A 25,954-nucleotide genomic window follows, 5' to 3' on the forward strand; every position below is an offset into this window, starting at 1 on the left:
CCCAGTGTGGCCCCTCCAGCCCAGGCTGGGGGTCCTCTGCACCTGAGCTCGGCTTTGCTGGGGCTTTTCACCCCATCCCACTGAGCTGAGCTCATCTTTGGGGTGCCCCTGGTGAGGTGAGGCTCATCCCACCTGCCCTGGGCCCTGCTGGCTGCAGGACTTGGAGCGCCCCCCATCTCCAGCTGCTGTGCCCAGCTCCTGGCCGTGCTCTCAGCATGGATGGCATGAGCAAAAAGGAGGGAATGAAGCAAAACTCTCTAAATATTTCCAACTGGGAGTTGCTCTGGGATCTCCTCGTCCTCCCCCACCCATTTTCACCCTGCCAGTCGCCCCTCTGGCCATGGCGGGGAGTTCAGGCCAACATTCCAAGGGAATTCCTGTCACCCTCTGCCAGGGGATGAAGCCCAGCCAAGAGCAGGGAGGTGCTGGCACTGCTGGGCTGGTGTGTGACCCTCAGAGTGTCACTGTGGCATCTGCTGGGTCAGGGACCCCTTGGTCACTCAGGCAGCTCCTGTTTGGAGCAGGAGGAGGAGGCCTGGCAGGAGCTGGCCACGCTCTGCTGGCACAAAGGCTCCAGGCAGGAGCAGCTCCTGTGCCAGAGGAGGGTGAGCTGTGGGACAGGAGCCCAGGGCTCTGTTCTGGGGGTGATGTTTGTGCTCCGGGGTGAGGATAAGCACCCCTGGGGTTGTTGGTGCAGCTCCTGGGAGGAGTGTGAGGTCTGAGGGTGAAGGGCAGGCAGGACTGGGGTTTATCCAGCTTGGCAAACGTTCCCTCTGGGCTGTCCAGTCCCAAATGGAGGAGCCCTGGGCCCTGTGTCTGTGCCAGGGATCCCTCCATGCCTCAGCAGCACAAAGGGCCTGGACAGCAGTGACAGAGCAGGACAGAGCCTCGAGCTGTGCCAAGGAAATATAGGTTGGATATTAGGAAAAAGTATAAAGTATTGGAATTTCTGCCCAGGGAGGGGGTGGAATCACCATCCCTGGGTGTGTTTAAACAAAGTCTGGATGTGGCACTTGGTGCCAGGGTTTAGTTGAGGTGTCAGGGCTAGGTTGTGCTCGATGACCTTGGAGGTCTCTTCCTGACACTGTTTTACACCACAACAACACAGACTCCGAGATTCAGAAGGCTGAAAATGACTCCTTTATTTTTGGGATGTGTCTCCTTTTTATACTATTTCACACAGACCAATTGGATTGGTGACACAAAGACAAAGCTCTTCACTCCCATTGGTCAGAGCAGAGGGACAGCAAGAAGTCCCTCCTAGGGAAAGGAATGAATAACAAAGTTACAGTTACAAAAGCATTTCCCCTGTTTACAGAAATTTTATTGGGAAAAGAATTTCAGAAAGCTAAAACATCTCAGGGCTACATCTTCCAACGTGGTGATTCTGTGATTTTAGCCCTGGGAGCAGCAGGATCCCCCTGTAGGTGCTGCAGTTCAGAGGTTCCAGCGGGGCAGGAGAGAACCAGCCCTGACAAATCCAAGGGTTTCCCCGTGTGGAATTCGGAGTTGTCACCGGGAACAGTGACCCCGGGTGCTCCTGCAGCGTCTCCCATTTCCCAGGGATCGATAGATCCTGCCTGCTGGACCTGCCCTGGGGGATGAGGGAGGAGATCCCAAACCCAGCGGCTCCTCCTTGTCCCCCTCGGGGACAATCTGGGGGGATTCCCAGCGCCTGCTGCTCCTTCCCTCGGAAGGGAGCCCCGGGGCTCAAAGGGAGCGCGGAGTTAATTCAGACGGCCCGAATAACTCCACCCTCCGTGAGCTCCCCGCGCTGTGAATGAGGACAGGGAGATTTGGGAGGGGAGGGAGGCCGGGGAGGGGGTCAGGAGAGGTCGGGTGAGTTTTCCATTCCATCCCAGGAGCCTGCCAGAGCTATTCTCCATGGTGCGTTTCCCATTCAGCGCCGCTGAATGGACACTGATAGCTGTGAAAGGCCCTGGCAGCTCCCCGAGCTCGCTCCCTCCCCTCCAGCTCCTCTCCCACCCTTTCTTCCAAAAGGGCTTCCAGGGAATTCATAAAGAGCCCCTTGGAGGGTTGGAAGCCTTTGGGTTCCCCGCTCTGGGTGCCAAAGCCGGGATGGGCAGGGAGGGTGAGGATCTGGATCCACTCTGGGTTGGAGCAGCTCCACCTGAGCCCAGGGATTCCCTTTCCTAAAGGAATAAGGTCAGAAATAATTAATAATGAAATAATCAAACGGTTTGGATTGGAAGGGATCTTACAAATCTCATTTTGTTCCACTCCCTTGCCACATGCAGGGTCACCCCAGGCTGCTCCAGCCTAGGCTTGGACACTTCCAGGGATGGGGCAGCCGCATTTTCTCCAGGAAACCCATTCCAGTGCCTCAGCACCCTCACCCTGAGTCAAACTCTGCTGTCTGATCCCTGCTGGTTGCTGAGCTGTGGAGGAGGTGCAAAACCACTACAAATTGAAGCCTAAAACAACATTTGATGGCTTTAAATACCATCTCTTTGTCCTTCTGCTCCAGCAGCAAAGATTGTGGAGTAGCAGGACTTGGATCCTTCCAGGAATAAATGAGTTTTTCTCTGCCATGTAAGTACCCCCACATTTTATTTTTAATATAACCAGCCCTCACTCTAAGCACTCCTGAGCTGTGATTTCCCTTAAAGACCCCATGTTGGGAAGATTTAGGAGATTAGGATGAGGAGAAGCTTCTCTGTGTGTGTCCATCAGTGCACATCCACCTTTTCCAGGTGTTTTTGGGGTTGGTTTTCCCTAAAAAACTTCCCTGGCTTCATCCTCTCCTGCTGCCTTTGTCCAGCAAGGTTCTGCTCCTGCCCTGGACCCGCCCTCCTACCTGTCTGCCAGGTGAGGCAGCCTCTGGGAGCTGATTTGCTGTTTTCTCTGCAGGGAAAGGGGAGGGGAAAGTTGCGTTTCCAAGCCTTTAAAAGCAAACCCGAAAGCCCAAAGTGGGTTTGGAGATGGGAAGGGAGGGAGGGAAAAGGAAGAGCAGCAGCTGATGTCCCGTGGCATGCCAGGGGACAGCTGTGGGAAAGCCCCACATGTGGCTCCCTCCTGCTCCCTGGGGCAGGAAACCACAAAAAAATCCCTTTTTGGGGACTGCTGTGTTGTCCTTGTCGAGGTGCTCCTTGAGGAGGAAAGGACAAACTCTGTTCCTGCTGTGGGAATTTGAGGAAACTGAGGCCAGAGGGGGAGAAGTGCCAGTGTCAGCTGGACCAGCTGGGGCTGGGAAAGTCAAAAATCCCTCTGGGATTTGGCTGTGAAAGCCAAAAATCCTCCAAACCCCCTCTGGGATCGGCAGGGTGCTGCCAGCTCCCCTGGCTGAGCTGGAACTGCTGCTGTTCCTCCGGCTGGGGATGGATTTTCCTGACTCCTTCCACACCAGAGGGGATAAATCCCCCTGGGAAAGATTGGATGAGGGGGCTGAGGAAAGGCTGTTTGATCTCGCTGCTGCCACTCAGGGCCAGCCTGTCACCTGCAGAGCTGCAGGGACATCCTGTTGGCTTTAAAAAGAAAATACCAACCCCACGTCCTCAATCTCTGCTGGAGCAGCAGCGGACCAGGGAGGGAGGGTGATAAATGTGAGTATCAGGGGATTTTTGGGGGGTAAAATTTAGGTGTGAGCCCAGAGCTGGGGTTTCCTCAGGGCAGCACCCAGCCAGGGGGTGCCAGCAGAGTTTGCCCAGCCCTCAGCGAGGGGCCCGGGCACAGGAGTGGCGTGGTGTCAATAACTCTGCTCTTATCAGCACAAAGGGAGGGCCCTGAAATCAAAGCTGTGCTGGGTTCCACCTCTGCTGCCCTGCAAACAGCACTGCAGCTGCCCCGGGCTGGGCTCTGCAGGGAGCACCTGCCAGGTGAGTCCTGGCTCCTCGAGCCTCCCAAACCTCCCTTTTCTCCCTGTTTTGGGTAGGCAGCTTTTTGTCCCCTCGTTGTTGAGGTTTTTGGTTTGTTTTTAAAACCCTTGCAGTCTGGAGGGTAGGGGTGGGTAAGGGCAGGGAAAGTTGGTCCCTGTGACCTGCTGAAACCTCCCAAATTGACCAAATATCCCTTTTTAGAAGGACAGGGAGAATTATCCCTTAATCCTCACAAATCAGCAGTCCAGGTGATTTTCCTGCTCTTTTCCCCCTTGTCTCTATTCTGTGGGAAAAGAAGAGAGTAATTGATGGGTATTGGGATAAAGTTTGGCTCAAGCAGGAACGTTCATGGTGTGCTGCAGTTTTATCTGCAGCTTTATTGCAGCTGAGACTCCTCATCTAGTTCATGATTATGGCTTCAGGGGTTTATTTTCTCCTTAGAGCCCTCTGAGGGTGTGGAGGGGGAGGAGAGGTCTGTTCTCACCTGCAGATGAGAAATCCAGCTCTGCCTCCAAGCTGGAACCCTCAGGCAGATGGACAGAGCCCTGCCACAGGGGAAAAACAATCTTTAATCAGAGTGAGGCATCTTTAGCTTGATGTTTGGGGCTTATTTTGGGATAACTCCCCCTCTGAGCTCCCCAGACACCCAGCAGACACTGGACATCACATCCCCCTTTGGGCTCTAACTGAGCCAGCTCGATTTTCCCTTTGTGACTCTGGGAGCAGCAGCCGTGCTGCTGGATTTGTGCTGCTGGAGCTGAAATTCCTCCTCCGGGGGCTGGGATGCAGCTGCAGGGCTGACACATCCTGTGTGTGTAACCCACATCTGAGCAAGGTGGGCGCTGCTCCCGGCGCTCGGGGGATGCTCGGCCGGGCCGGGGCCATCCAGGCTCCCTTTGAAGCCTCCGCTGGTGATTAAAGCGGAGTCGTTGCTGTTCCCCCTCTGCTGTTTGACCTTGGGCGAGGCGTTTAAACCTTGGCGGTTGTTGGAAGGAGGATCTTCCGTAGCGGCCGAGGGGAGGCGAAGGGTCCCCAAAAGGGAAATAATCGGGGTTTTTATTGAGCGGCAGCGGCACGGCAGTTTGGCACCTCCTGAGCTCAGCAGTGATATTTCCCCGCAGCAACAGGCAGGGAGAGATGGCTGAGCCTCGTCCCTGCCCTGCCAGCCTCCCCGGGGGAGGTTATCAGCCGATGGTGACACGGGGAGAGAGAGAAAAGTGACAAAAGTCTCCTGTCTGTACCTGCCTGCACACACCTGTGCAGCCATGGAGGGCTCGGGGAGCGCTGATTTCACCCCCCCGAGGTGCTCTTGGCAAATTCTGCCGGGGACCTTGGAGGTTTTGGGGACTGAGAGGCGTCTGCTCCCTCCCGGGCTGGCTGCTCACCCCTGTCCCCATCCCGCGGCCTCTCCCCGGCGGAGAAACTGCGGAGAAGGAGCAGTTACAGGGCAAATAAATGACTCAGTCTAATGAGTAAGGTAATTGCCATTCGCTGTTAGATGAGGCTAAAGTGGGTCAGGTTTGTTTGTGAAACTCCGCGGAGGCACCATCTGCTCTCTGTGCCCCGGCCCGGCGCTGGGGATGGGATCTGGGGGGGATTGGTTCCCCAGGAGCCCGAGGAACAGCACGGGGGTGTCCTGGGCTGGAGATGGCCCCGTGTGCCTGCGGGCGCTGCCCTGATCCATGGAGGGGGCTCTGAGGTGACTTCCCTGTGAGAGGAGAGCCCAAGTCCTTTGTCCCTCTGCCACCTGGAAGGGGTAGACAGGATGGAGATGTCCCCAGTCCTCGAGGGCAGGATTGGCTTTTCCCAAACCCTGTCTCACCTGTCACAAACCTGGCAGGGATGGGGTGTGGGCTCAGTATTTTCTGAGCCTGAGAACTGCTGAACTCTTTCTGAAAGAAACTTTTCGACAGTTTTTCTTTTTTTTTTTTTTTTCAAAACAACCTTGTGTAAACGATATTCTTTCCTTATAACAACAGCTGTTGTTTGCTACTTTCGTTACTTTGTTACAATGAGAGAAGCGTTAGTTTTATAGACCAATAACGTGCCTTTTAGAGCAGCACGTTATAAAAAAGCTGAATGAATTGCAAATAAAACCTTCTGATTTCTGCCTCCTGGCAGGGGTCAGGCATCTTTATTTCATGTCCTATTATGACAGAATGGAGTGCAGGGGGAAATGGGCCACTGAGTAACTGAACCAATATGATCCCAACAGAAGCTGTTTATTGTTCACATTCCATGGCAGATATAGATTCTATAGGTCTGCTGTCCACCTGGGGCATCTCTGGGTTGGCCGAGCTGCTTCTCCCTGAGGCAGGCACATCCTTCAGGACATCCAGCTGCTCAATGTCCATCCTCACCTTGTGCTTCCCCTGTCCAGGGTTTGCATTTTTTGCAGAACGTTTCTCAGGCTCTTTTCTTATTTTCAGTCTTGTTTTTCTCAGTAACCTTGATGAATTCTTGAAAACTCTAACAACAAAACTGCAGGTGGTTTCATAATATTACTCACCACCAGTTTGGCTTATGCCGAAATGGCCTATTATAGATAAATTGCTACAATGGAGCTTTCCTCCTTCCACCTGTCCCAGCCTGTCAGATGGGGACTGTCCCTTTCAGCAGTGACACATCCATGTTTTACCCCTTCTCTCCCCACAGACCACAGCCTGTGAGCAGCAGGGGCAGCCTGCAGTGAGATCCCTGCCTCAACCTGGCAAGAAGAAGAGGAAGAGGAAAAGACGGTTCCTTCACCGTTGATAAAATGGGAAGCAGCATCTCCGCAGCAACCCGGGAAGGGAAACTCCTCTCCTTGCCCCAGGGGGGACACCCCTGGCAGTTCTGCAGCTGGCAGGACACAGCCCTGTGCCACTGAGGGCTCAGGGCAGCACGGCTGGGGCAGGGTTGGGGACAGCATGTCCTTCCAGAGCCGCCGGAGCCAGCTGCTGCTGGTCAACTCGCTGACCTTCGGGCTGGAGGTGTGCCTGGCCGCCGGCATCACCTACGTGCCGCCGCTGCTGCTGGAGGTGGGCGTGGAGGAGAAGTTCATGACCATGGTCTTGGGTAGGCACGGCTTTTGTCACCTCGTGGTGGAGGCTTTTTGGGTTGTTTTTAAACTTTGTGTTCTGGAGGATAGGGGTGGGTAAGGGCAGGGAGAGTTGATGCCTGTGACCTCCTGAAACCTCCCAAATTGACAGAACATCCCTTTTTCAAAGGGCAGGGGGAGTTGGTCCCTGTGACCTGCTGAAACATCCCAAATTCACCAAACATCCCTTTCTAGAAGGGCAGGGAGAGTTGGTCCTTCCAGGGGCTGTGACCTGTTGAAAGCATCTCAAATTGAGAAAATATCCCTTTCTAGAAGGGCAGGATGAGTTGATGCCTGTGACCAACTGAAACCTCCCAAACTGAAAAAATATCCCTTTTTAGAAGGGGAGGGACAGTTACCTCTGAAGAGGCTGTGACCTGCTGAAACCTCCCAAATTGATGAAATATCCCTTTTTCGAAGGGCAGGATGAGTTGATGCCTGTGACCCACTGAAACCTCCCAAACTGAAAAAATATCCCTTTTTCGAAGGACAGGGAGAGTTATCCCTGCAGGGGTGTGACACACTGAACTTCCCAAACTGATGAAATATCCCTCTCTAGAAGGGCAGGGAGAGTTGGTCCTTCCAGGGACTGTGACCCACTGAAACTTCCCAAATTCACCAAACATCCCTTTCTAGAGCACGCACAGACCCTTTAACACTCCCTGTCTCTTCCCCAGGGATAGGCCCCGTCCTCGGGCTGGTTTTCGTGCCCCTCATCGGCTCAGCCAGCGACCACTGGCGCAGCAGCTACGGCCGGAGGAGACCTTTCATCTGGCTGCTGTGCCTGGGTGTGCTGCTGAGCCTGTTTGTCATCCCCCACGCCGGCAGCCTGGCCGGCCTCTGCTCCCCGGACCCTCGGCTCCTGGAGATCGCCTTCCTCATCCTGGGCATCGGGCTGCTGGATTTCTGTGGCCAGGTGTGTAGGGGCATCCATGGACAGCAGGGAGAGGGAACTCTGCTGACCTGAGATATTCTAGAACACATGGGTTTATTGCAAGGGTTGTGGGTAAAAGAGCTTTGCCTCCAGTCACCAGCCTGGGCTGAAGGGAAGCCCCAAAGAGAGAGGGGGAGAGAGAGAGTATGAGGTAAGGGAGATGGCAGGGATAAAGGAGGTAAGAGAGCTGGGGCAGGTAAGAGGGCAGGGGTCAGAGCGGTAAGAGAGAGAGTGAGGACCTTGTTATAATACATTCTATCTCCTTTTGTGTTGAATATTCTGATTTACAGTGACCAACCAGCACGAGATACAAAACCTACACAGTTTCCATGCAGCCCATGAGAACTGCTATAGCACCATATCATCCTATATTCTAAACTCTAAAGGCTACTTTCTTATCTACCTTTTCCTTGATACCTTGCAGGGTGGAGAGGGGCTGCATTCTTGAGTCCCTCAACCCATCTCCAGCTCATCACCATCTTCCTGCCTGCCATGATCACATCTCAAAGCTCAGCCTTCATTTCTATTTCACTCACAGGTTTTCCATCTTTAGTATTTCTTGCCAGGCAACCATATTTGTAAGCCTTTCCTGTCTCATCTCTCCCAACAAGGTGTGCTTCACCCCTCTGGAGGCCCTGCTCTCCGACCTCTTCCAGGAGCCTGACAGCTGCCGCCAGGCCTTTTCTGTCTACGCCTTCATGATCAGCCTGGGGGGCTGCATCGGGTACCTGCTGCCAGCCATCGACTGGGCCTTCCTGGAGCCTTACCTGGGTGGGCAGGAGAGCTGCCTCTTCACCCTGCTGGCCCTCATCTTTCTCGGCTGTGTGCTGGCCACGCTCTTCGTGACGGAGGAGGCCGCTCAGGGGGACATCCTCGAGGGGACAGCACTCAAGGACGTGTCCCCAAAGCTGTCGCTGTGCTGCTGCTGGCAGGTGACGTGGTGTGCCCTGCAGGGCAGGCGGGTGCTGCAGGCTGCCCGGAGCCTGCTGGCGCTGCTGCCACGGCTGCACGGGCTCTGCTGCCGCGTGCCCAGGGTCATCCGCCGCCTCTTCGTGGCCGAGCTCTGCAGCTGGATGGCCCTGATGACCTTCATGCTGTTCTACACGGATTTTGTCGGGGAAGGGCTGTACCAGGGCGTGCCCAGGGCCAAGCCGGGCACCGAGGCCAGGCGCCGCTACGACGAAGGTGAGGAGTGAGCCGGGTGTTCCCCGGGGTGGAAACCTTGATTGGGAGATCGGGGTGGGCTCAGCTCTGTTGGTAATGCAACAAAAAACCAGCCACAGGTGATACAGTTTAACTCGTCGCCAGAGTGTTATGGGCTGCTGTGTTGTCCTTGTCGAGGTGCTCCTTGGGGAGGAAAAGACAAACTCTGTTCCTGCTGTGTGATTTTGAGGAAACTGAGGCCAGAGGGGGAGAAGTGCCAGTGTCAGCTGGACCAGCTGGGGCTGGGAAAGTCAAAAATCCCTCTGGGATTTGGCTGTGAAAGCCAAAAATCCTCCAAACCCCCTCTGGGATGGGCAGGGTGCTGCCAGCTCCCCTGGCTGAGCTGGAACTGCTGCTGTTCCTCCGGCTGGGGATGGATTTTCCTGACTCCTTCCAGGCCAGAGCCAACCAGTCCAGGGGATAAATCCCCCTGGGAAAGATTGGATTAGGAGTCTCTGAGGGTGTCTTGCACTTCTTAGAATGGCTGAAAATAATTTTGCCAGATGGCTCTTCAGGTGTGTTTCATAAAGCAAAAGGTTTAATAAAAACAAAATAACAAACAGTACAGAAACAAAAGAAAAAGCTGAGCTCAGGTGTCAGAGAAGCCCTTCATACCTTGCTAAAACACCCCAAAAAGCACAGAGTTCCTTTGTGCACCTTTATAAATAATAACTCAGGAGGGACAGCTCGGCTTGTTGCTAATAGAAGCAGGTACAGATGTTGAGGGACGTTTCTAAAGCCCAACCAGTGCCCCTGTGCTGGCACTGCACTAACCACAGCCAGAGCATCCCAGAAGATTCTGGTCCATTTTCTTTTCAAGCTCAAAGGTAAACTGAAACTCCTTATTTTCCTTATATAAAAACACCTGCTGAGGTGTGGGAGTGCATTACTACACACAGCAAACTGGGTTTGCTGAGGACAGCTCAGGAAAGAGCTTTTTGTTCCCGTGGCACCAGGTTGGGAAACACCTCGTGGCTGTTCCCAGCACAGCCCTGGCAGGGCAGCCCTGGCCTGGGGCCGGGCGGGTGAGTGGCAGAATGTTCTGGAAGCTGCACAGGGAGCACCATGGAGCTGGCTGTGTCTGCAGGGAGCTCCTGGCACTGCTCTCCCCTCCTTTTCCAGCCAGGGGTGAGGGTGCTTGTCACTGGATGGACACAATAAACCACAACTCACCTGTCAAGTTGAGAAGTGAGAAAAGAGAGAAAGAAGTTGATTTGGGTTTAGGGTTTAAATAGGGTTTGCACTTTGACCAGCGATTGTGGAACGGGGTTAACACTTTTCTGACCCCACTGGTCAAAACAGAAGTCCATCAATTTGTCTTTCCCCCTGGAAAGGAATGTATTGTTAACAAAACATCTTACAATTCCTGAGAAATTGCAGTACAGAAATGTAAACTATCAGAAGGCTGGAAAAACAGGGCTGAGGGTGCTCCCCATTCTTGGGGAGCAGGGTGTGGAGCAGGGAGCATCATCCAGTGTCACGACAGGACACACAATAAAGATGTTTGACTCCAGTCAGGAGGCAGTAGGTTTATTTACAATTCATTCAGCCCTTAAAAAAAAAAATGTATAAAAACTGTTATTCTGCAGAGAGAGTTGTGTATAGAGCTCATAGGAGAAACTGTGCTACTCTGTTGTGATGGGACATGAAATAAAGATGTTCTACTCCAGTCAGGAGGCAGTAGAAATCAGAAGGTTTATTTACAGTTCATTCAGCCCTTTTATAACATGCAGCACTAAAAAGGCACGTTATTGGCCCATAGGACTGACACCTCTCCCATTGGCTGAGTAACAGAAACAGCAAACAACACCTGTTGTTATGGGAAAGGAATATTGTTTCCACAAGGTTGTTTTGGGGAAAAACTGCTGAAAAGTTTCCCTTGGGAAGAGCTCAGCAATTCTCAGGCTCAGAAAATACCAAGCCCACAGTCCAGGCTGTGCTCCCAAGCACCGAGGTGGGATTTGATGCTTCTTCCCTCCGCTCTGCTGGGAGATTCCCACCTCCCAGCCGGTTCTGGGAGCTCTCCAGCAACTTTCCCAGCTCTCAGCCCCTTCTCTCAGCCCCTTTTTTCCTCCATTAAATCAATTCACTGAACACGCTGACCAAGTGTTGCAGCCTTATTCAGAAGATAGTAGGAAAAATGTTCATGTTCTTTGGGCACAAGAATATATGGATTTATGTTCTGGTTTTCAGGAACCACTAACACAGTGCTTTAGTGCTGCTCCCAAGCCTGTAGCTGCCACATCCCCACCCCGGGCCGCTGCTCCAGCAGCCCTTCACCTGCCCACAGGTGTTACCTGCTGTCCCATTTTGGCCGCTGCCTTGTGCCAGAGCCTTGCCTAACCTCTTTTCCCCTCTCCCTAATCCAAATCTTTTATTCCGGAGGCACCTTCCTGGCCCTCCTCCCGCAGTTTTCCACTCGGAGGGCCCTGCAGCACACTGCCCCTTTGTGCTGAGTGTCTGTTTAACTTCGAGGCGGCTTAATTATTATTTAACACTTGCACAGTTTAGCTGCGGGCGGGTCAGCCCTGCATTGTGCTGCCCGTCATAGAAACACGAGTCGAGTAATGATCTCCCCCCACTCCAAAGAGTTAATGGCTTTAATTCCCTGAAACCCGAGAGATCTTTGCGAAAGGGTAAGGTCCGGATCGCTGCCGGATACGGCAGTTTAGGGCATGTTCTGTACTTTACCTTGGCTCCGGTACAATCCCTCCTCGCCTTTGTTCCGCTGCTGCCTTTGGCATCAGATAACGGACGGATCCTGGTTCAGGTGCAGGTGACAGGACCCGGGGCAAGAGCAGGAGGAAGAAAGGGGCAAACAGTGATTCCAAAGACACGGATGGCATTTTGGGATCCGGTTGGACCGGGGTGCCCACGGGGGAGGGAGGGAGGGAGCTGGGGGTGGTGTAGGAGCAGGGCACCAGGTGTGTAGGAACATTCGTGGACGGCAGGGAGAGGAAACTCTGCAGATCTGAGATATTCTAGACACACGTGGGTTTACTGCAGGGTCGTGGGTAAAAAGGGCTTTGCCTTCAGCCACAGCCTGGGCTGGAGGGAACCCCGAAGAGAGAGGGGGAGAGAGAGGGTATGAGGTAAGGGAGGTAAAAAAGCTATGAGGGGTAAGAGCAAGAGAGGTAAGAGAGAGAGCTAAACGAGAGAGAAAACCTTATTACAATCCATTCTATCTCCTTTTGTGTTGAATATTTTAATTTACAGTGACCAACCGGTGCAAAATACAAAACTTACAAACTTTGCAAACAGCCTATGAGAACTACTATATTACTATATCATCTTATATTCTAAACCCTAAAAACTACTTTTCTTATCTACCTTTTCCCTGATGCCTTGGCGGGGTGGAGAGGGGCTGCATTCTTGGGTCTTTTTGGTTTTTGTCCTTCAACCCATCTCCAGCTCATCACCATCTTCCTGCCTGCCATGATCACATCTCAAAGCTGCCCTTCATTTCTATTTCACTCACAGGTTTTACATCTCCAGTATTTCTTACCAGACAATCATATCCATAAGCCCTTCCTGTCCCATCTTTCCCAACAGGGCGGCTGCTGCAATCCCGGGGTTTGTTGGGTGATGCTGCTCTGCCTCCTGAGCCAGCCTGGGCTGGCTGTGCCCAAATCTCTGTGTGGGAGTTTGGGGCTGGAGCGGAGGGAAGGAGGGTTTGGAGTTTGGGACTGACAGAAATAAAGGGATGTTTTTGGGGTTAGGGACTGAAGAAGAAGGAAGGATGTTTTGGGACTGATGGAGTGGAAAGAACGTTTTGGGGTTTGGGACCAAGGGAGAGATATTTTTGGGGTTAGGGACTCACAGAGAGGAAAGTGTATTTAGGGATTTGAGACCAAGAGAAAGATGTTTTTGGGGTTAGAGACCAAGGGAAGGATGCTTTTGGAGTTCGGAACTGGCAGAGAGGGAAGGTCATTTTGGAATTTGGGGCTGACAGGGAAGGATATTTTTTGAGTTAGAGACTGACAGAAAGGAAGGGATGTTTTTTGAGTTAGGGACTGAAGGAGAGGGAAGGATGTGTTTTGGAGTTTGGCACTGATGGAGAGGAAAGGATGTTTTGGAGTTTGGGACCGAGAAGGATGTTTTTGGGGTTAGGGACCAAGGGAAGGATGTTTTTGGGGTTAGGGACTGACAGAGAGGAAAGGATATTTTGGGATTTGGGACCAAGGGAAGGATGTTTTTGGGGTTAGGGACCAAGGGAGGGATGTTTGGCTGTGTGAATCCAGGGCAGTGTCCATCACCCCTCTCCTCCCACAGGTGTCCGCATGGGCAGCTTGGGCCTCTTCCTGCAGTGCATCACCTCCATCTTCTTCTCGACAATCATGGACAGGCTGGTGAAGCACTTTGGGACGAGGGCAGTGTACCTGGCCAGCGTGGTGTTCTTCCCCGGGGCGGCCCTGGTCATGTGCCTGTCCCACAGTGTCACTGTGGTCACCATCTCCGCTGCCCTGACTGGATTCACCTTCTCTGCCCTCCAGATCCTGCCCTACACGCTGGCATCCCTCTACCACCACGACAAACAGGTGGGGATCTGCTCCAGGGGCAGCCTGGCCCTGCATAGTTTAAATTTTTTCCAGTATTTTAGGGAAACTGGTCTGGTTTAAGTTATCCTGGTGTGAATTCTGCGGCTCTGCCAGCCTGAGGTGCTGCAAAACTCGAGGATTTTCAGCCCTCACAGGTCCTGCTTTCCAGTTTTCATCCACAGCACTGTGATTAGTGAAATGAAAACTCTCCCCATTCCCTCAGCTCTGAGGAAAAGAAACCTTGTGGAACTCGTGACAGCAGCACAAAGGCTCCTAACCCTGTCCCACAGATGTTATCCTCGTGCAGAAGTCCTAGAGCTGCACGCTGGATTAATGGGAGTCTCTCTTGTGCTGCAAATGCAGAATTAATTTGTGGTTTGGGAGCAGCTCTTTCATCCCAAGGGCAGTGGTTGGCTGTGCCATGCAAGAAGCAGGAGTTGTTACCACAGGCACCCAGATGTTCCCATTGAACAAACCCATCCCAATTGGCACCAAGAATCCTGTCAGGATCTGGGGAGGGGTGAGGGAATGTTCAGCTTGGCAGGAGCTGCAGCTTGGCTGGGATCTCCCATGGATGTTTTATCAATGGAATAAACCCCAAACTGCACAGGCTGGGAAGGGGAAGGCCACATTCCCAAGGCTTTGCCAAAAAAAAGGTTGGGAATGCAGTGAGGGAGGGCTCTGGGCTCTCCTGCCCGTGGTGTTAACAACTGCTCTGTGGGAATACTCCAGAGACCTCACAGCTCGAGCAGAGTGAGGCAGAAAAGGGGGAGATGGAAAGGATCCCTCTGCCCCCTTTTCCTGGCTGGAGCGAGGAGGATCTGGGCAGGCAGATGAAGCAGCTTGGTTGAGGTTTTGTTGCAGAGCTGAGAAAAGAGCCCTGCCCTGAGTTCCCAGGACTCTTTTCAGTGTCCCAGCTGGTGGCACTTTGAAGCATCCCAGATGAGCAGTGGCTGCTCATCCCGGGCTCTGGGCTCACAAACCCCAGACGTTCCTGTTTGCACTGCCCTGGTTGTCTGATATCCCACAGCAGACCCCAGCTCTGCCCTGCCCCAGCTGATTTCGGGATGGGCTCAGCTCAGGTTCCTTTGGCACCCACTGAGGAGGTGACAAAAGCATGAAATGTCCCCGGGGTGGCTTTGGGCTGTTGAGCACAGCCCGGCCCGGCTTGGCTGGGCTCCCCCGGTGAGTCAGGGCTGCTCTGGATCCCAGCCTGGCTCCCAGGGCCCATCTCACGTGGGCCAGGCTGGGGCTGGCACTCCCCTGAACACACACAAAGCTCTGCTTTTGCTCTCCTGCACAAAAACAAGGCCCCCCTCGGAGTCCCAGCTCCCTCCTCACTCCCCTCCCTCCCGCAGGTGTTTCTGCACAAATATAAGAGGAAAGAGGAGGAAGACGCCGCTCTGCTGGACAAGAAACCAGCCTTCTCCAAGGGGCTGCTCTCCAGCCAGAAACTGCCTTACCAGAATGGCCACGCTGGGACCCTCTTCTCCTCCTCCTCCTCCTCATCCTCACCCTCCTCGTCCTCCCCTGGGGCCGTGTCCAGCTCTGCTCTCTGTGTCAGCTCCTCCTGCGACGTCTCGCTGCGGATCGTGGTGGGCGAGGCGGAGCTGGGCAGCCCCGGCCGGGGGATCTGCCTGGATTTGGCCATCCTGGACAGCGCCTTCCTCCTCTCTCAGGTCGTGCCCTCGCTCTTCATGGGCTCCATCGTGCAGTTCACCCAGTCTGTCACCGCCTACATGGTGTCGGCCGCCGCCTTGGGTCTGGTCGCCATCTACTTTGCCACCAAAGTCGTCTTTGACAGGGGGGACATGGCCAAGTGCTCCGTGTGAGCCCAGGGCAGCAGGGCCAGCTCTGTGTGTGTGTCCACAGGGTCACTTTGGTGTGGTACGGCTGTCCCCGAGCTGTTGTTGTCACCCCCCGCTCAGGGGTGGCTCTGGGGCTGGGGGCAGCAGGGGTTTATCTCAGGTGTAAATAAGAGGCTTTGGGGTGTTGTCCTCGGGGCCACAAAGTGCTTTCCAAAGGTGCCTCCAGCAGAGGGGAGCAGCACCAAGGGGTTCTGCAGGGGGGAGAGGGGGATTGGGGTTCCCCTCTGAGATAACGGGTCGTGCTCCTGAGCAGCAGCAGCAGCACAGGGAGGGGATCAATCACTGGGTCTCCTCTCCTCCACCTCCAGCTGTGCCCTCTCCCCCTGCTCTGTGGAGTTTTACCCAAATTCTTGAGCAACACTTCAGCAAAGGGGACATTGGGAGGAGATTTCACAGCGAGGTTTGGCTGTGGGGCCGAGGGGGTGCCCGAGGTCTGCACCCACATTTCTGCCCTCCTGCCCTTCCACACCCTGACCCAAAATCATCCAGGAGAAAAGTTACTGTGCCTTGTTTTGGGAAGAAAAACAAAACAAAACAAAAACCAAAACAAAAAAAAAAAAAAAAAAAAAAAAAAAAAAAAACCAAAAAAACAAGGAACATCCCATTAGGACCAGTTCCAAAAGGTGACTTAACCTTTGCCTGTGTACTGGCTTGCATCAGATAGAGAGAACTTCTGAGCTTTTATTTATTTTATTTTTTAAATGATTGTTTTTACCTTTCTTCTCACAGTTCCCAGTCACTCTGGCCTCTCACTCTTCACCTCAGTGCCTGGGCCTGCATTTGCTCTCTCCCCTCATGGATCCAGGCTGAGGTGCCTCTTCCACTCATGGCCCCTAAAAGATGCTGCCACACACGAGGGAAATCTGTTCCCAGGTTTTTCCAGCCCTGTGGCAGCGCAGCAGAGCAGGGAGAGCTCTCCTGGAAGGCCTGGGGGAGCTGCTGAGGGGTTAAACTCAGTCCGGGAGCTGGTCGCTGCCTGTGGCTGTTTGGGCTTTCTTAAAATATATTTTATTTCCAGTCAGGAGTCCATATCCTCACTGAGGCAGAGCAAACCCCTGTCAAAGTGAGGCAAAGCCCCTCCTGCTGCCCAAACCCTGCAGGGATGTCCAGGCTGCTCTGGCCCCCAGCTCTGGGTCACTCAGCAGAGTCACTGAGTCCCCTCCCTCTCCCATCCCCTGTCCCCAGCTGGGACAAATCTGCTGCTGGCAGATTCCTGAGCTCCAAGAACTCCCCACACAGCGAGGAGGAGCTGGCCTGAGTCAGGAACGATCCAAAGTGAGCGGAGGAAAGGCTGGATTGGTGCTGTGAGCACAAAAACTCCACAAAAAACTCGACTCTGCCCGGGCTAAACGAGCTGTTTGTGACTAATTTTTTATTTTGTGGAGGTGTGTGGGCAGCCAGAGGCGCTGCTGAGGTTGGGCTGGAGGGTGAAATGTTGCTATTTCGGCCGAGTTTTGTCAGCCTGTTCCTTGGCAGGGAGGCCAGGGTGACTCCCCTGCTGTCTGAGCCGGGCCCTCAAAGCTTTGGAATGGTCCCTTTCCCGTCAGGGGTCACTGTTTTTGTTTGAGTTCTTCTCAAATTATAGGGCTGCCAGCCTCCCTTTCCCACAGCAAGGGCTGTGCTGACACACAGCTGCCTTGGGGACGGATTTGGCAGTGCCTTAAACCACTTCCAGAAACACTTTTGGGGTCTGGACTTCTCACCCCACTGCAGGCTGCAGCAATGGAGGATTGGAGACAAAATCCTATTTTGCCAGAGGTGGGCTGTCCTTGAATTAATTCTCCCCTCACACAAGGCTGAAAACCCCTTTATTTTTGATATTTCTTATGTAAATGTGAGGAAGTTTACCCTGCACAGATGCTTTTTGATGATTTAAGTGCCTCAAGTGCTTCCACACTGAGTTTCAGGTGAAGGGGGTGAGTGGGAAAGGCCTTAAATTCTTCATTTCAACCCTCCCAGCTGATAAAGGGTCAGAGGGACACACAGCTGGTCCTATAACAGGAGATCAGGGCGAGGGAGCAGGAGGATGAGGAAATCTTCACAGAATTGGCTTTTTTTGGCTTTTTCTAACAAAATTTCTGCATCAGGACCACATGTAGGACCAGCACTGGATGTTCTAGTCCCGGTAACAGCATCCCTGACCTGCTGTTACTGATATTCCCTGTGTGAGCACAGGATTTCTCCAGGATTTGCTCCCGTGTGGCCACAGGTTTGGGTACAAGCTCCTCAGGGTTGGAGAGCAGGAGCTTTTCTCCTCCAGGTATGAGGTGAATCCCTTCCTCATAGGTGGATCCTGCCTCACCTTTCCTTCGTCGAGTTGGGAGCGTGGAGTTGTGTGAATTCCCTGCTGTGGATTCCCGAGGAGAGGGAAGGATTTGGGGGGATGGATGGATGGATGCTGGTTTTCCTTTCTGAGGTCACATCCTGCCCGCGAGGCGTTCGGTTTTAATTTATTTCGGTAGAGAGAATATTTTGTATACGGCGCGAGAGGAAGGCTTTTATTATAAAAATTTTTATGGAAAAAAAAAAGAGATGGAGGGGGAAATAAAAGGTGTGGAAAAAAGGGAGAAATGCCTGAGCTGGCCGCGGGGGGGCGCCACCGCTGCGCGGGGCGGGCGATGGGCGTGGCCATGAAGCGATGGGCGTGGCCATAAAGCGATGGGCGTGGCCATGAAGCGATGGGCGTGGCCATGGTATTAGTGATGTGATGGGGCGCGGCCAATTATTAGGAGGAGGTGGTTTGGGGGCGTGGACAAAGAATGACGGACGTGGCGGGGTGTGGCCAAGGAACGGGGGTGGGGTCGAGAGCGTGGGCGTGGTCGAGGGGCGTGGCCTCGATGCCACTTTTGGGATGGGAGCACAGGCGGACGCAAGGCCAGGGGGCGGGGTCAATTACCGCGCGGGGCGGGGTGAGATCGGGAGGCGGGGCTTTAAATGGGGATTAGCCCGGGGGCGGGGATTGGGGCGTGGCCAGGGACAAAGGGGCGGGATGAGGGCGGGGACACGGGGAAAGGGCGCACTGGGCGTGGCCAGGAGCGCTCCGGGCGCCCGCGCTGTCCCCGGGGCAAGGGACGGGCTCTTCCCCGCGGCCCCGGAGCCGCACAGCCGCTCCTTTTTCCCCAAACAAAGCTCCGATCCCGCTCGCCCCACCGCGGGCGGCTCAAACCCCGAGCGGGACCCGCTCCCGGCTCTTCTCCCCAGGAATTTTGTGTCCATCAAAGCCCTCCGTGACTGAACCACGGCAGCCGGGAGCACCTGAGGATTCCGAGGAGCTGAGACCTTCCCAGCCTCTCCAAGGCCATAAATGAGTATTATTAATTATTATCACACTTATCTGATGCCCGTTATCAGCACAAATGTTCAGCTCTGCGGGGCTGTGACACGGGGTCAGTGACACGCAGTGACACAGCAGCACTCGGGAACAGCCCCGGCTCGCCCTTCTTGTGCACCTTCAGTGCTGGCATTTCCTTTTTTTTTTTTTCATTTTGCTTTGTTTTTTATTAAATTGAAGCCTTTCCCTGGCCCAAAATTTCCCTTTTCTCCTGGAACAGAGGAACTCGGTGTGGCTCAGCCCAAAGCCACCCTCAGGGACCCCAAAGGCACGACAAGGACAGACCTCACTCCTTGTCCCATCAGCAGCACCTGAGCGCTGTGGCCCTGCCCAACCCCCCCCACACACACACCTGGATCCACCTGGATTCAAAGCCCTCACACATTTGGATTCAAAATCTCCTGCACGTCTGGGTCCACACGGATTCAAAAGATCCCGCACAGCTGGATCCACTTGGATTCATAACCCCTGCACACCTGGATTCAAAAGCTCCCGCACATCTGGATCCACACGGATTCAAAATCTCCTGCACATCTGGATCCACCTGGATTCAAAAAGCTCCCACACATCTGGATCCACCCAGGCTCAAAACCTCCCACACACCTGGATTCAAAACACATCTGGATCCACCTGGGTCAAACCCCCCGCATTTCTGGATCCACCTGGATCCAAACTCTCTCTCACACCTGGATCCACCCGGATTCCAGCGGCCGCCGCCGCGACCGGCGGGGCCTCGCCTCCTTTTCCCGCGAGCCCGGGGGGCCCGGGAGCGCTTCCAGAGTAAACGAGCGGCCGGAGGAAGCGGCGGCGGGATCTCCTCCGGGAGCCGCTCCAGGGCCCGGCCCGGGACAGCCCGGTGCCCCTCCCGGCCCGGCGCTCCCGTGCCAATGGGATCGGCGCGCTCGGCCGAGCCCTCGGCGGGGCGGGGCGGGCCGGGACCGCCCCCGGCGGAGCCGCGGGACCCGCGGGCGGCGGAGCGGGGTAAGGGGCGCGGGGGGCGCGGGGGCCCCGCCGGCAGCGCTCCCCGGGCTCACGGGGCGGCGGGAGGGCGGTTCTGGAGGGCGGCACCGGGCTGGGTGTGCTGGGTGAGCCCCGCTGGCCTCGGGGGCTGCCCCGGAGCCGGAGCCGGAGCCTCGCTCGTCCTTGAGCATCGCTTTGCCCCGGGGGATCGGCCCCGGCACCGGCCGGGACCGTGGGGTTTGTCCCCAGAGGCTCGGCGAGCCCCGGCTGTGCCCGGACACCGAGCGCTCCCGCCGTGCCGGGGTTACAGGTGTGTTCGCTCTGCCCGGGCACGGGAGGGGAGCCGTGACCCTCGGCGCCGTTCCCAGCCCCCGCTGCTCGCCGCCTGACCTTGGGCCGGTCCCGCTCTCCATGTGCCCGGCCTGCACATGTGCTGCTCCCCGCAGCGCCCAGCGCTCCCGGGGCTTGGCACAGCTGGGGGACGCAGAAATGCAAAGTGAGGCTCGGGAGCGAGGGGACAGAGCCAGGGCTCCGTTTCCTCGCGGTGGCTTTGAGGTGACAGCGGTAGTGGCATTTTGCAAAAAGCGCTTTGGGTTGGCAGGGCAGTGACACCTGTGACAGAACAGGGATGTGACACCAGGTAACACTTTGCCCCGCAGCTCTGCTCTGCCAGCTGGGCCATCACCACTGCCCCAAAATCAGACGGGAAATTGAAGGGCAGAGCGCTCCCAGAGCTCCCCCGGGGCTGCCCCGCTCAGATCTGCTCAACCTCTGCACCCTCCTGCCCTCTGGTCACCCTTTTATTCCTGCTCAGCAGGAGGGTTGTGCCCCATGAGGAGTTCAGAGTTTAATTCAGCTGTCCCAGGGATGTGTTGGAGGGATGGAGATCCCCGAGCTGGTTGGAAAATCAGGTTTTAGGACACTCTGGGAGAGGTGAAGAAGAGACTTTGGTAGCCAGAGGGGGGAGGCTTTCCCTTTAGAAAGAGGAGATGGAGAAGGAAAGACAAAACATCCTAAAACTGGAGTGGAGGAAGGAGTGGAACTGCCCGGGAGAGGTTGTTCCGAGCACAGATTTGGGCTGTGAGGAAAATTTGAAGCCTGGAGGCTGGGGCTGGCCTGAACTCCTCCTTAACCTCTCGTGTGAGCAGTGACAGTGACAGTCCCTTGTTGCTGCAGAGCCGTGCTGGACACGCCGGGCAGCACTGGGAGTCCCCTGCATCTTGTTCCTGGCGGGTTTGGGGGTTATTTCCTAAGGAGAAGAGCATTTATGTGGCATCCAGAGTGCTCAGAAACTCCCTCTCAGGACCCTGGGGAGCGCTGATAACAAGGACTGGCCGGACTGGTTTGCAGCTCCACAGAAATCTCGTGGAAAAGGTTCTTAAGGGATTTCGACAAAGGGGTTCCCCCCCCCCCCCGGAAACTCCATTTCTGCATTAAATAGAAACAGATCCCTGCGTGGTCGCGTCTGCAGAGCAGGATGGGGACAGGGACAGGTCCTTGGCCACCCCTGAGCGCCGGCAGGGCCAGCGGGCTCTGTGACAATCCCCAGTGACAATCCCCAGTGACATCCTGAGCGCACCCAGCTCCCGCCTGGGCGCGCTGTGCTCCGTCTCAGCCCTTTGCAAAGGCGCCGTTTGTGTCCTCAGGAGCCCCGGAGCTGACCCGGCCGGGCTGAGCCGCTCTCGGGGCTGTGACTGAGGCCGGGCACAGCTGCCCGGGCAGAGCTGCGGCGTGTCCGGGCACGGCCGTGCCCTCCCCGGGCACCGCTGATCCCCCGGGGCGGGCTGGCGGCTCTGGCAGTGTTACCTGTGCAGGTGAGGAGCTTTAACCCAGCCCCGTGTCTGTGTCGGGGCGTGTTCCTGCCCACGTTTGGCCACAGCAGGATCATAATTAACCCCCGGCTAATCAGGAGTCACCCCCTGCGCCATCCAGCAGCGCCCTGCGGCGTGGGTGGCACGGGGAGGGATGAAGGGTTTCTTTGTGTGTGTTTTTTACCTCCGTGAACTCCCCGGAGGAGTCGGTTCTTGGGGGAATCTGCCTCTCTGCTGGCAGCCAGCGGAGGAAAACGGTCAGGCCGTGTTTTCTCAGCGGCAGACTCTTTAAAAACAAAGGCCGCTGCCAGGTTCTGCTGTTTTCCTTTCAGCTCACAGCCCGGGTTTGTTAAAAGGTTTGAGGTTTTTTGCGTGTTTGTTTTCTCGTTTGGAAATAACCTCGGTGCCGTTGCCTCGCAGATGAACGAAGAGTTCCCCAGCTGAGCTCTCCCGGCGGCTCCTGAGCCAAGAGCTGCGTGCGGGGAGGCACCAAATGGTCTCTGTGAGCTGCCAGGACCTGCTGCCCTCCCTGAGCTGCCCTGCCCTGCTCGAGAGCTTGGCCAGTGCCCTGCAGTGCACGATGCCACCGTCCCTTCTGCCAGGCCACGGCCACCCAGAGGGCTCAGGGCACGTCCTGGTGGGCACCGCTGACCATGCTGAGGATGTCCAACTGTCCAGTGCCAAGGGGGAGCCCCCCAAAGCCCAGCTCACTGAGGCTCAGCTCAGGCTGCCTGACTTCTGCCTCTCCCAGGACTTCATCCCCACGCTGGAGGAAATCGAGGAGTTCCTCAGAGAGAAGGCAGAGCTGCCCAGGGATGAACCAGGAGATCCTCACCCCGTGGGGTGGAAGGTGGAGAGCAAAGCTGAGCTCAGCTCTGGGGCACAGCTCATGCCCAGAGTGCACCAAGGAGCAGGAGGACACATCCCAGATGTCCCAAACGCTGCGGGGACAGCTGCTGGTGGGGCACAACTCATCCCTAGAGCACACCAAGGAGCAGGAGGACATGTCCCAAATGTCCCAAATGTCCCAGGGACAGCTGCTGGTGACCAGGCAGTGGCTGCTGGTGACCAGGCAGTGGCTGCTGGCAGTATTCCCGTTGTCCTGCAGCTCCAGCCTCTCCCCATGGACAGTGTGACCTCCCCAGCACAGCCTGGGGGTGTCAGGGTGGCCCAGCTGCTGATCAGCCTGCAGAGCCCAAACCTCCCCCTCCTCTCTCAGCTCCAACCTCCCGGCACCATCCTGGACCAAAAGTACGTCAGGATCGCCCCTCTGCCGGCGGCCTCGGGGCCGGGGGATGTGCAGGAGGCCGAGGCAGCCCCCGGGGGCCAGCTGGGCTGCCCTGCCCCGCCTCGCAGCCACCGCTGCTCCCACCCGGGCTGCGGGAAGGTTTACTCCAAGAGCTCTCACCTGAAGGCTCATTTCCGCCGGCACACGGGGGAGAAACCCTACACCTGTGCCTGGCCCAACTGCGGCTGGAGGTGAGTGGGGATCCCCTCCAGGGCAGGGGGCTCGGGATTTGCAGGGAGAATCCGCAGCCTCCAGGAAAACAAACTTTGCCTCCTCGAGTGATGCTGCTCTGGGCTGGAGGTGGAGTTGCAGGAAAGCATTCCCACACCCAGGCTGCTTTGGTCACTGCCAGTTTGAGCTCTTTCCCCCCCCCAAAAAAAGATTTTTTTTCTCAGCCTTTGGGCCTCTCCGCTGCCGGAAGGTTCCAGCAAGGGAAAACAAACGGAGGAAGTAGGTGGACAGTGTCCTTTGAGAGCAGGGGGAAGAAAATTCACATCTCAGTGGGTGAATTCTCTTCTATTTCCAAACCCTTGGAGGGGCTGATTTCAGGAGCTGGGGGTGCCTCTGCCTCCTCTGGAGGCCGTAGGGTGGCCCAGGAGGCTGTGACAGGGACAGATCTCAGCCTGCCCTGTGCCAGGGTCACTGTTCCCCTTGTCCTGCCCCCAGGGCTGGATCCAACATTCCTCCTTTGTAGTGGTTTGAAAGCAAAACCAGTGAGAGACTCCAAGTCAGAAATACAATTTAATAGAAAGGAGGGGGGAAAAAAAGTAAAATAAAAGCAATAATACAAAAGACCACTGACAGAGTCAGAAATACAACCTGATGCCCTGTTGGTCAGGGTGTTGGAAACAGTCCAAAGTCAGCCCTCCTGGAGTGGCAGATGTGTCCTGATGTGTCCTGTTGGAAGCAGAGATGGTCCTGTAGAGAAAAAGGGCCCAGAGATGGGTCTGGTCTTCCTTCGGGAGCCCTGTGGGGACACTGGATGTGTGGTCACACTTGCAGTTCCTTTTTATCTGGGTGGAAATGGTTTGGCTCCTCCTCCCTGGGTGGAGCATCTCACAATGGGATGATGTAATGTGTGATGTCATTCGTGAGCCCTGATGGCCCATTAGCAGGAGATAAGGATCACTGGGGTGATGTCATGTGTCACGTCATTGATGAGCTTTAATGGCCATTAACAGGAGATATCTCCATGGAGGTAGTGGGAGGCACTGGGGGATGAGCTTTAATGGCCCGTTAACAGAAGATACCCCCCAGGAGGGTGAGCAGAGATAAGAAACAATGCCCCACCCAGTTTTAACAGCTGCCTTGTCATCAGTAAGGCAGTCACCCCCTCCCTCCTGGAGTTACAACAGATAAAGAAAAAAAACACCTCCCCAACTGGGTTTCAACAGATGGAATAGAATAGATTTTTTTTTTCTTTTGGTTACATAACCCAAGACATCCTTCCTCCTCCTCCCTGCAGGTTCTCCCGCTCGGATGAGCTCTCCCGCCACAAGCGCTCCCACTCCGGGGTCAAGCCCTACCAGTGCACGGCCTGTGAGAAGAAGTTTGCCCGCAGTGACCACCTGGCCAAGCACCTGAAGATCCACCGGGGCCAGCCCTGCAGCCCACGGACACTTCCAGGGGGCAGCAGGAGTTAATTCCTGCTGCTCATCCCCTGCCAGAGCCGGGGAAACAGAGCAGGAACCGCTGCTGAGGAGGGGGAAATGATTCCTGAACAAGTGGCAGGAGGTTTTGTTGTCCCTCTTTTTAAGGGTGATGATGTTCCACAGTTGTTTCTGGCCTTACTGTCCCTCTTTGAAATACAGGTGATGGAAACCAGCGTGGATTTGGGGTGTGTGCAGGAAAGCTGGGGTGGAACAGGAATCCCAGAATGGTTTGGGTTGGGAGAGACCTTAAAGCTCATCCCATGGGCAGGGACACCTCCCACCATCCCAGGGTGCTCCAACCTGGCCTTGGACACTTCCAGGGATCCAGAGGCAGCCACGGATTCTCTGGGAATTCCATCCCAGCCCTTCATCCCCCTCACAGCCAGGAATTCCTTCCCAAAATCCCATCCGTCCCTTCCCTCTGGCAGGAGGAAGCCATTCCCTGAGTCCTGTCCCTCCATCCCTGATGGAATGGGGATGGATGGGGGTCTGTGCTGTGCAGCAGCTGCAGGGGCTGAAGCAGATATTGTGACACTTCCCAGTGTGGTTGTTTTGTCCCTAAATTTGCTTTTTTTTTTTTGTGCTGGTGGTTTCCCACCTGGCTGGCTCTGGACATTTTGGCTGTTGACAATACAAGAGGGACAGGAGACGGATTTTGTGTATCCTCAAAGGGACCAGGAGAACAGAAAGCAGCTCCAGCAAAGCCCTTTCCACCCTAAAAGGACATTTCCTCACGTGTGAGGAGCCTGGAGGAGCTCAGAGCTGCAGCAGAGCAGCTCCCAGGCTGCTGACGTCCTCCTCCTATTTGCCTTCTGGTTAATTAAAGGCCAACTCCCCGCCGTGCTGCCAACTCCTCGAGCTTTTGCAAACATCTGGGAGGGAGAGAGGTGCTTGTGCAAACACGGCATCAGCGTCAGGGCCGGCTGGGCTCTCTCTCCACGTGCCTGTGCCAGGCTGGGTTTTGGTGCCTGCAGGCTCTGAGCTCTCTGCTAGTGCCCTGTCACTGATGTCCCGATGCCCTGGCAGGGCACAGCTACAGGGCTGCCCTTGAGCTGCTGTGGTGTAGGAGCAGCCATGGACGGCAGGGAGAGGGAACGCTGGAGACCAAGGAGGCTCTTGGAACATCTGAGATATTCTAGAAACACGTGGTTTTATTGCAGGGTCGTAGGTAAAAGGGCCTTGCCTTCAGCCACCTGCCTGGGCTGAAGGGAAGCCCCAAAGAAAGAGAGGGGGAGAGAGAGAGCAAGAGGGTGAGAGGGGTAACAGGGTAAGAGCAAGAGGGTAAGAGGGGTAAGAGAGTGAGGTCCTTGTTACAATCCATTCTATCTCCTTTTGTGTTGAATATTCTGATTTACAGTGACCAACCTGCCCGAGATACAAAACCTCTAGACTTTGCACACAGCCTGTGAACTGCTCTATCACCACATCACTCTGTATTCTAAACTCTAAAGGCT

General features: G+C 55.3%; 2 protein-coding genes across 8 annotated transcripts in view; both read left to right on the forward strand.

Moving 5' to 3' along the window:
- Window positions 1-18,020, forward strand: part of SLC45A3 (solute carrier family 45 member 3) — a 29,802-nt gene extending 11,782 nt beyond the window's left edge. For 2 of the 7 annotated variants that reach the window (XM_083878561.1, XM_083878563.1), the window contains exons 3-7: window positions 6,492-6,893; window positions 7,593-7,831; window positions 8,461-9,034; window positions 13,325-13,590; window positions 14,949-18,020. In XM_083878561.1, coding sequence (XP_083734687.1) covers window positions 6,746-6,893; window positions 7,593-7,831; window positions 8,461-9,034; window positions 13,325-13,590; window positions 14,949-15,422 — 1,701 coding nt within the window. In that variant the 5' untranslated portion in view covers window positions 6,492-6,745 and the 3' untranslated portion in view covers window positions 15,423-18,020. Of the gene's footprint in view, window positions 1-2,488; window positions 2,554-2,714; window positions 2,830-3,728; window positions 3,837-6,491; window positions 6,894-7,592; window positions 7,832-8,460; window positions 9,035-13,324; window positions 13,591-14,948 lie in introns of all 7 variants that reach the window. The other 5 variants (XM_083878560.1, XM_083878559.1, XM_083878564.1 and 2 more) reach the window with 5 other exon arrangements.
- A 1,695-nt stretch (window positions 18,021-19,715) lies between these two features.
- LOC310919162 (Krueppel-like factor 15) lies at window positions 19,716-25,766 on the forward strand. The gene is made up of 3 exons (XM_083878364.1): window positions 19,716-19,770; window positions 21,981-23,039; window positions 24,314-25,766. The coding sequence occupies exons 2-3, from the start codon at window positions 22,054-22,056 to the stop codon at window positions 24,489-24,491; spliced, it is 1,164 nt and encodes a 387-aa protein (XP_083734490.1). The 5' UTR covers window positions 19,716-19,770; window positions 21,981-22,053; the 3' UTR covers window positions 24,492-25,766.
- The last annotated feature ends 188 nt before the right edge of the window (window positions 25,767-25,954 follow it).

The sequence above is a fragment of the Zosterops lateralis genome, assembly GCF_965231275.1.
Source record: "Zosterops lateralis genome assembly, chromosome: 26".
Taxonomy (NCBI): Eukaryota; Metazoa; Chordata; class Aves; order Passeriformes; family Zosteropidae; genus Zosterops; species Zosterops lateralis.

What these genes read in the sequence shown, in the direction of transcription:
- LOC310919162 (XM_083878364.1), top strand. Translation starts at nt 22,054, where the DNA reads ATGGTCTCTGTGAGCTGCCAGGACCTGCTGCCCTCCCTGAGCTGCCCT. An exon ending in TGGCCCAACTGCGGCTGGAG is followed by an intron (nt 23,040 to 24,313) that starts GTGAGTGGGGAT and finishes TCCTCCCTGCAG; the next exon opens with GTTCTCCCGCTCGGATGAGC.